A 9,203-nucleotide genomic window follows, 5' to 3' on the forward strand; every position below is an offset into this window, starting at 1 on the left:
ATGAATTGAGGCAAGAATAGAAAAGTAAAGAAATTAAAATGGTTATAAGGAGGGAGAACGGGTAATTTTCTATATATGGGAGGAGTTCTCTCAAAGTCCAAGCAGTTCAGTGGAAAAGGGCTGGTTGAATAAGAGAGGGAGCACCAGGATCCCAGACACTGGTGGGGAGAGTGCAGAGGCTCACAGATTCGTGGTTCTCACTCTAACCAGGGTTTCTCTGAATGTTGTGACCTGCCCAGGGCCTGAGCCCCCTGAGCACCTGTCCCTCCCATTCTTGGCACCACTCTTCCCTGAGACCTCTCTTGCCCTCAGGTCCTGGCCTACTGCCTGCTCAGCTGTTTTCTCAGCTTTGGTCACCCGCTGTTAAGTTATTAACTTGTCAGGGTCCAGACTCCTCACTTCCTTTCCTCACTCTGCACCACTGCTGGCTCTCTTCCTGTTCCCTGCTTCAGAAAGCCAGCATTTGGAAGGCTGGGATTACTCAGCAAGTGGTTATGGACATGCACACATTTGGTATTGGACATTGACAGTGTCTCAGAAACATCCATTAAATTGAAAAAGGAATGACAAGCACAACCATCTTTCCATTATCTTAGACATAGAGACAAATGATGAACTTAAAGCAGAGTTTATTGAAGTAATTGTTCTAAGAAGGTTCAGTTTTTTTAAAAAGTCACTGCTAAGTATCTTAAGGGCCAACAAATTGTTACAGGTTAATTTATGGGTTCAGTTAGGGTCAGGGGTGATGCTTAATTAGCATTAAATGCAAACTCAGACATAGGTAAGTTGTTCAGAGTGTTTCTACTTTAAGATAAGCAAATTTCAAATAAGACTCTCTAGAGAAATTTGTAGCAGTTCATTTGACAGAATGAAGTGGTCTTATCATTAGCTGAGATTTTGAAGTCATGAGTTAACTTAATGGAGTATGATGGGCCAAAGCACAGGGTGTTTGTTTCCTGTTCACTGACCTTGTATCTTGCTGATAATGACTACTTGCCTTGGGATAAAACAGAGAGAAATAACATTTCTTCACATCTCTTATGGGAAGATCTCTTACTTATGTCATCATGCATATTCCTAGTGATCCTCTGAAGTGTGCTATTCTGTACAGTATTGTAAACACAGAAATCAAGGCTCAGGAATGCCTAGCAAACTCCCCATGTTCACTGCAAAGAGCTTGGTGGCTAGAACCTGCACTCTGGTCTTATCACTCACACAGGAAAAGCAGCACTTGTTGTAAGAACAGTCATAGTAACAAAAGCAGTAGCCCCATGTATTGGATGCTATGTGTGGGAGAAAATTCATGTGCCCAGTGTGAGAAAAGTCTCATATATGTTGTGTGGTTCACTCCCTATAAGAGCATTACAAGTGCCAGGGTCAGGGTTCGAGTCCCTGCTCCCCACCTGCAGGGGAGGGCACATCACAAGAAGTGAAATCAGTTCTGCAGGTATCTATCTTTCTCTCCTTCTCTCCTCTCAGTCTCTCTCTTTCCTATCAAATATAATAGAAAAAGTAAAATAAAATAAGAAAAAAATAGCCACCACAAGAAATGAATTCATAGTGCCAGAAATAGCAATGTCCCTGGTGGCAATTAAAAAAACAACAACAACCAACCAACCAACAAATAAACAAAACCCAACAAGTGCCATGGTCTTCATTTTGAACACACAGCAGAAGCAGTAGCAAGCTCAAAGAAGTTAAATTATCCATCCAGTCACACATCTAGTCATTGAAGAATTGGAATTCAAACTCAGGTCTTTGACCCTAACATTCTATTCCAACATAACTTCATCAAAATCAGAAGTATTTTCCTGATTCTCAGAATAAAACCTGAGGCAAATGTAGTTCCCCACTACCAAAATTATGCAGCTGAGTTTTCCACATTTTGGGAAATTGCAGGGCTCAGCACATCCAGAATACCCAGGGCAACTTTTTTTTTTCATAGAGTCACAGAAAGGGAAAGAGATACCACAATAGAAAAGCTTCCCTGGTGCTTCAGCAGCTCCCATGTGACGCCAGAGTTTAAACCTGGGCCACATACATGGCACGGTACTCACACTACCCAGTGAGTTATCTCTTTGGTTCAAGATTGTTTTTTCTTTTTTTTTTGTTGCCCTTGTTGTTGTATTGTTGTGGTTATTTTTATTGCCATTGTTGATGCTGTTCATTGTTGGATAGGACAGAGAGAAATGGAGAGAGGAGGGAGTCGGGCTGTAGCGCAGCGGGTTAAGCGCAGGTGGCGCAAAGCACAAGGACCGGCATAAAGATCCTGGTTCGAACCCCGGCTCCCCACCTGCAGGGGAGTCGCTTCACAGGCGGTGAAGCAGGTCTGCAGGTGTCTATCTTTCTCTCCCCCTCTCTGTCTTCCCCTCCTCTCTCCATTTCTCTCTGTCCTATCCAACAACGACAACAACAATAATAACTACAACAATAAAACAAGGGCAACAAAAGGGAATAAATAAATAAAATAAATATAAAAAAAAGAAAAAAGAAATGGAGAGAGGAGGGGGAGAGAAAGATAGACACCTGCAGATCTGCTTCACCGCCTGTGAAGCGACTCGCCTGCAGGTGAAGATTGTTTTTTCTTATGCTGCTGAATATACTATATACTACTGCCTCTCAGCACTACTGTCAGCCAGAATACAGAATGTTTGCTTGATGTTTGCTGCTAGTCAGCCTTGAAAAGAGAGGAAGACAGGAACATAAGCTATTCTGTTAAGTTTACACATTTTGGTGAAGTCCCATTCTCATCCGTCTAGCAACCTCTCCTATCACTACCCACCCAGAACCCCAGAATAAATTAAGAAAACTTCTGAATACACCCAGAATTATCACAAGTAGCTGAATTTACCCCATTACTGTATCTGGATTTTCACATAGAATTAGCTTACTCTTATTTTTTGTTTTTGTTTTTTTGCCTCCAGGGTTATTGCTGGGGCTCTGTGCCTGTACCAAGAATCCACTGTTCTTGGAGGCTATTTTTGCCCTTGTTGTTTATCATTATTGTTGTTATTGCTGTTGTTGTTGGATAGGACAAAGAGAAATCGAGAAAGGAGTGCAAATCAGGGAGAGAGAGAGAGAGACACCTGTAGACCTGCTTCACCGCTTGTAAAGCGACCCCTCTGGGGGCTCGAACCGGGATCCTTAAGCTGGTCCCTCGCTTGGCACCATGTGCACTTAACCTGCTGCGCTACCACCCAGCCCCCACTTGTTCTTGTTTTACATACAATTCCATCAGTCTTGGTTTTCAACTTAGCAACATAACAAAAGAAGAAAAGTCACTGCTGAGAGATGTGACCAGAAACAATAATCTGAGACAAAAGCAAATGACAAAAAGCAGGACTGAACACAAACAGCACAGATGACCAGAGCTCTCTCCTGTCAGGTCAAATGCCTTGTGATCTCCAGAGCAGGATGTCAGTCCCATCAGCTACTGCATTTTACTGTGCTCACACAGAACATTCAGGAAAGGTTAACATCAAACCTTGTTTGGCATAGACTCAGTTTAGGAAAACAGTGATGGTGTGTGCAATTTTCTTTTGTTAGAAAACAAAAAAGCAACTACATGAGTGCTTTATCTATTCTTCAGATCTAGCTGAGGGAGCTCCCCTGGGGCCCTTGGTGTCACTGATCTTTCTTTCTGTATTTTTTTTTAATTGGAAGGAATCATGTTTACAGTGCAGTTGTTTACACAAGCATACAATTTCTCATCTCCCCATGATATTATCTGAAAAACACTCTCGTTCCCAACTTGGGTACTTTTCTACTGACATGTACCAGGACCCCAAAGTCTTTTCCAAGCCCTTCCTTCCCCGCCTCCCCAGAGTCCTTCGCTTCGGTGCAATAATATGGATTGGATAGGTGTCACTGATCTTTGAATCCCTGAAACATAGTGCCTGACTTGGTGTATGCCCACTAACCTTATGTGGTTACATGCCCCACAGCTTCTTTTCTGACTGATTGGATTACTATTCTCACTTTGCTCCTTCACGAACCTCTAGTCTGAATCCATCCCAGAGTGACTGTGTGTTGGAGAGAAACCTCAGGAGCCCTGTTGACTTTTACACATGAGTAAATGAGATGGTACACAGCCTTCACACACACACACACACACACACACACACACACACACACACACACACACACACACACACACACACACAGAGTCATTCAGAGCAGGTAACTGCTAATTCCAGTCATTCTCATCTTCATCCAAACGGACTAATATTGCCAGCTGGAGAGGAAATGAAACCGAAACTTTTTGACTGTCTTCTGGAATCATGTAAGCCCAGTAGGAAAAAGTAGACTGGAAGTGATCTAGCCAGCTCATGTAAACTAGGCTGAGGGGCTCAGGACTCAGGAATTCCCTGAGTTACCCACCCCCTCCCCAGAACAGGAAGGAGGCTCACTTGGTGAAGACTGAGCCCAGGATAAATCAGTTTCTGTCAATGACAGTCATGTTTCTGAGATACAGACAGGCAGAGGACTTGGTTGCAGTGGGGCTGTCTGCAGCAGGGGCCTGACTTCCTGTGTCTGCTCCATGAATCCTGCCTTCCTCACCAGCTCAGGGGTTGCTTGTTTTCCAGGTGGCAGCCATTTTGAAAAACAGTAGCCTTGCAGAAGGCCTGCACCCCTCTTCTCCACAGGAACAGAGTAGTTCTGGGGAAGGGGACCAGATCACTCAGTGCCTGAGGAAACGTTAGCCCCATCTCCTGAGGAATTAGCCAGAGTTATCTGTAAATCCCTGAGGCATCTTAGCAAGGCTGCCTTTTCAAAGAAGTTCACTGACCTCTTGTTAACTTAACTCCTTCTTAGGAAATATCTAATCAGCTGTGCCTAACATGTCAAGGGCCCTGGGGTCAGCAGAAGGCAGGCTCATGGTGGGATTGGGTTTCCAGCTGTTTGCTGCCTGGTTTCTGAGCTGTCTGTTCTGTTTTCCTTTCAGCTATCTTTCAGATCATTCAGAGCATAAGGATGGGCATGTGAGGAGGCCCCTCCCGCTGGAGGGTAGAGGACCACTTAAGATTTTAGCTGGGTCTCTGTGGGAAGCAAGCAAACCACACACAATAGGAAAGAATTTTTTTTTAAAAAAATGCTTCCTCAAGTGTTCCCTGGCCACTTCATCGTGGATGTCAGGCCAAATTGCCTTCTGACAAGGACATCTTGGTCCATCCGGGTTCTCAAGCGGAAAGGACATTGTGCTTTGCTGTTGGCGTTGCTGCTGGCTGCCTGGGCATCTATCTTCAGTCACTCTGTTTGCTGCTTCTCCCTTAGTCTCTAATGTTTGCATGTGACCCTCCAGTTTACTTTCCATGAATGCAACCTCTCCTCTACTGGGAATTGCTTTTACAAATAAATGTCTCTCTTTAAACATACACTGTGTGTGGGTTACAATGGAAAAATGGAAGAAAACACAGAGCTGTCTTGGGGCATAAGAACTTACCTCTCTCTGTAACCCCTCAAGGTCAGGGTGGCTCTAAAGGCTTTGTATTTTACACATATTTGATCTTTTTTTTTTAGCTTTATTTTTTCTCTTCCTCTTCATAGAGACAGAAATTTTAGGGAAGGAGGAGATAGAGAGGAAGACAGAGAGACACACATACCTGTAACACTGTTTCACCACTTGTGAAGATTCCCCCTGGAGGTGGTGATCAGGAGCTTGAACCCAGGTCCTTCCTTGCCCATGGTTACATGTGTGCTCTATCAGGCATGCTACCACCCAATCCCAGCTTTCTTTTCTTAATGTTTTACTTATTTTTACTTATTGGTTTATTATACTTTCTTTCCCCACCCAGAAAGGAAGATGCATACTAAGATCCAGGATACGTTCTGACCTCTGTGGTTGGTCTTGGGACCCGACACAGAGCAGAAGCCTCATCTAGCCTCAGGGCCTCAAAAAGTCACATTGCTCTAGGTGGTCCATGGGCAGCATAAGCAGGTAAAGCCCAGAGCTGAGAGATGAAAGCTCTTTCTAACCTGCCTCCAGCCCCACCCCACCCTCACTAAAAATTATGTTGTGCTGGCATTCCCCCTCTCCAGGTTGGTAGGTAGCTTGGGGAGATGAATGTCAAATACCTACTAAATCCAAGGCCAAAATAAGACATCTGGTACAGCTCCCTACATGAAGGGTTTTAGGTGCTCTAAATACTGAGGACTACAATTCCCAGAGTGCTTAGCCCAAGAAAGACAGATCCTATCCCTAAACATTGAGAACAGCAGACACTCACTCTTAAGCAGGAGTGAGTGAGCTCTAGCCTACTCTGCACTTCAGACTATGCTGGGACCTAAGGAAATGTCCAGAAGAGACTACTGGCCAAACTGAAATCAGGCACTCACCCTGCCCAGTGCAATTGAGCCCCAGTGCTGGATCAAGGGGCAAAAGGCCCCTTGACACAGGCTTGCACTCCTACACACACCCTCTCTGTCTTGCTCCCCTTTAATAAATAATAAGTCAGCTAGTAAGCCATCAGGAAAGATCCCTGATGGGCTGAACCGTATAGCTTGTCGTTTACTGGATAGTCTTCACCACCGCCACCCCCCCCCACACACACACACACAGACACCAACTGGGTCTGCCTCACAACAGCAGTACTCCATAGGGTAACTTTTTTTTTAATTGTCACCTGTGTTATTGCTGGGGTTCAGTGCCTGTGAAAGGGCTCCTGGGGCCCTTTCTTTCTTTCTTTCTTTCTTTCTTTTTTTTTTTTTTTTTTGCCACCAGGTTTATCACTAGGGCTCAGTGCCAGCACTATGAATCCACTGTTCCCAGCTACTACTTTTCATGTTTTTTTTTTCTTTCTATTTTATTGGATAGGACAGAGAGAAATTGAGAGATAGGAAGGGGAGGTATGGAAAGAGAAAGAAAGATACCTGTAGACCCGCTTCACCACTCATGAAGCATCCCTGCTGCAGGTGGGGAGCAGGGGCTTGAACTCAACTCCTTACGCATGGTAATATGTATGCTTATTCTGATGGTGGGAATTGTATGAATTGTAACCCTCTTATTCCACCGTCTTGTCAACCATTATTAAATCACTAATAATAATAATTTAAAAAGAAGTTGAAAAATTAAAAAATATATGTGTTTAACCAGGTGTGCCACTGCCCCCCCCCCCGGCTTTTTTTTCTTTATCTATTTGATAAGACAACAAGAAATTAAGGGAAGGGAGATACAGGAGAGATAAGAAAGAAACAAAGAGACCTATGGCACTTTTTCACTGTTTATGAAGCTTCCCCTGCCCCTGGCAGGTGGGCACCAAGGACTTGAACCCAGATCCTTGTGTATGCTAACTGCCTGACCCTCATAGGGTAATCATTAAGGAAAGGGAAACTGAGAGTTGACCAGCTGAGCTTCGGATAAGCCCGCTGTCTTCAAGTGGCAGGTATGGTGGCTGAGTAGCTGTCAGGATTGCTTGGTCACCTCCAGGCTATGTGGTCACACACAAGTTGGTTTCCATTTTTTAATTAATGATTTAGTAATAACGGTTTACAAAGTTATAAGATAGCAGGGGTGTAGTTCCACACCACAGCCTCCAAAGGTCTGTGTCTCGCTCAGCTCTGTTACCACCATAGTTCTCACAAGGTATGAGAGATAGCTGGTTACATGGTTTTGTTTTGCAAGTTCATGTGCCATGATTATCTACCATCCATGTATGAGTGGAATTGTCCTGTAGTTGTCTTTAGCTCTTTTAGTTATTTAACTAAACATAATCACTTCCAGTTCCATCCATTTTGTCCTGAAGAACACAATATTTTCTTTTTTTTTTTTCGTTGTAGAGTTGTAGTGCACTGAGTACACCATTATATACTGAGTATATATCTCAACCCTTATTTATTTATTCATCCACTAATGGACATTTAGGTTACATCCCGCCCTTGGCTGCTGTGAATAATGCAGCTAGTGACCACAGGGGTGTATATGTCCTTTGACATGAGTGTTTTCATGTCCTCTGAATACATACCTAGGAGCAGTATTGCTGGTTTTCTCCTAGTTTCCAAGTAGCTTCCCTGATGGTCAGTGCTTGCCTTTATGGGTGGTTGTTCCCTCTGTCCTCTCCAAAAAAAGCTTAATGTTCCCTGGAGAGATCGGGACTCTGGCCAGAGATGAATACTGTCTACCACTACACCTTGTAAGGATTACACAGCAACACAAAGCTCACCGCACCCAGCTAAATAAGTGAACAGAACAATACTCATCCTTAGCACATGGCATGAACACTCAATTTTTCCTCCTAGATTTTTGTTGTGTCATGGTGTTTTGTGAGTGCCATGACTGAACCCAGGGTGTTATACAGATCACACACTATACCACTGAGCTACATCCCTAGCCCTGTTCATTACTTTATCTAATAAAACCCTTCAAGTTATTATTTTTGTCCTCTCTAGACCTTTACTACTCCAGGATGACTTTTTCAGATAGAAACAGAGACACATGGAGGCAGAGGGAGAAAGGGAAAGAAACCATAACTCTGGGGTGTCGCCCCGTGTGGTGGGGGTCAGGCTCGGACCTGGGTTGCACATACATGCTGTGACACTGGGGAGCTGTGATTTCTCTCTATCCTCCCTCTTCCTCTCTCCCTCCCTTCCATCCCCCCTCTCTCTCCCCCTGTCTCTGAATTGAAAGGTAACCTGGAAACAGTGAATTCACATATGTGCAAGATCCTCACTCTGTTAATAGTGCACGTGGTAGGGCACACATGTAGCCAAGCACCAGGACCCATGTTCAAGCCCCAGACCTCATCGCAAGGGGGAAGCTTCAACAGTGGTGAAGCAGTGCTGTGGGTGTCTCTCTTTCTCCCTATCTTCCCATTCCCTCTCAACTTCTGTCTGCCCTATCAAGTCAAATAAACTTGAAAAAAAATTGAATAACAAACAAATGGGGCAGGCGGTGGTGCACTCAGTTAAGCACACATAGTACTAAGTGCAAGGACCCACACAAGGATCTGAGTTTGAGCCCCTGGATCCCCACTGCAGGGAGGATGTTTCACAATCAGTGAAGCAGGTTTGCAGGTATCTTATTTTTTTCTCTCCCTCTCAATCTCCCCCTCCTCTCTCAATTTCTTTCTATCATATCCAATAAAATGAAAGGGGGGAAAAAAGACCACCAGGAGCAGTAGATTCATAGTACTGCCACCAAGCCCCAGCAATAACCCTGGAGGCAAAAATAAAATAAAATATAAACAACTATATGGATAAATAATGAA

At 44.1% G+C, this 9,203-nt stretch overlaps 1 protein-coding gene across 3 annotated transcripts in view; it reads left to right on the forward strand.

The window, feature by feature from the left end:
- Positions 1-7,078, forward strand: part of SERP2 (stress associated endoplasmic reticulum protein family member 2) — a 32,410-nt gene extending 25,332 nt beyond the window's left edge. For 2 of the 3 annotated variants that reach the window (XR_009550750.1, XM_060194809.1), the window contains one exon: positions 4,946-5,375. Coding sequence is in view for 1 of the 3 variants with exons in the window: in XM_060194809.1 (XP_060050792.1) it covers positions 4,946-4,986 (41 nt within the window). In the remaining 2 variants the exon portion in view is untranslated. Of the gene's footprint in view, positions 1-4,945; positions 5,376-5,795 lie in introns of those variants that run through there. The other variant, XR_009550751.1, reaches the window with a different exon arrangement.
- The last annotated feature ends 2,125 nt before the right edge of the window (positions 7,079-9,203 follow it).

The sequence above is a fragment of the Erinaceus europaeus genome, chromosome 7, assembly GCF_950295315.1.
Source record: "Erinaceus europaeus chromosome 7, mEriEur2.1, whole genome shotgun sequence".
In the NCBI taxonomy this organism is placed as follows: domain Eukaryota; kingdom Metazoa; phylum Chordata; class Mammalia; order Eulipotyphla; family Erinaceidae; genus Erinaceus; species Erinaceus europaeus.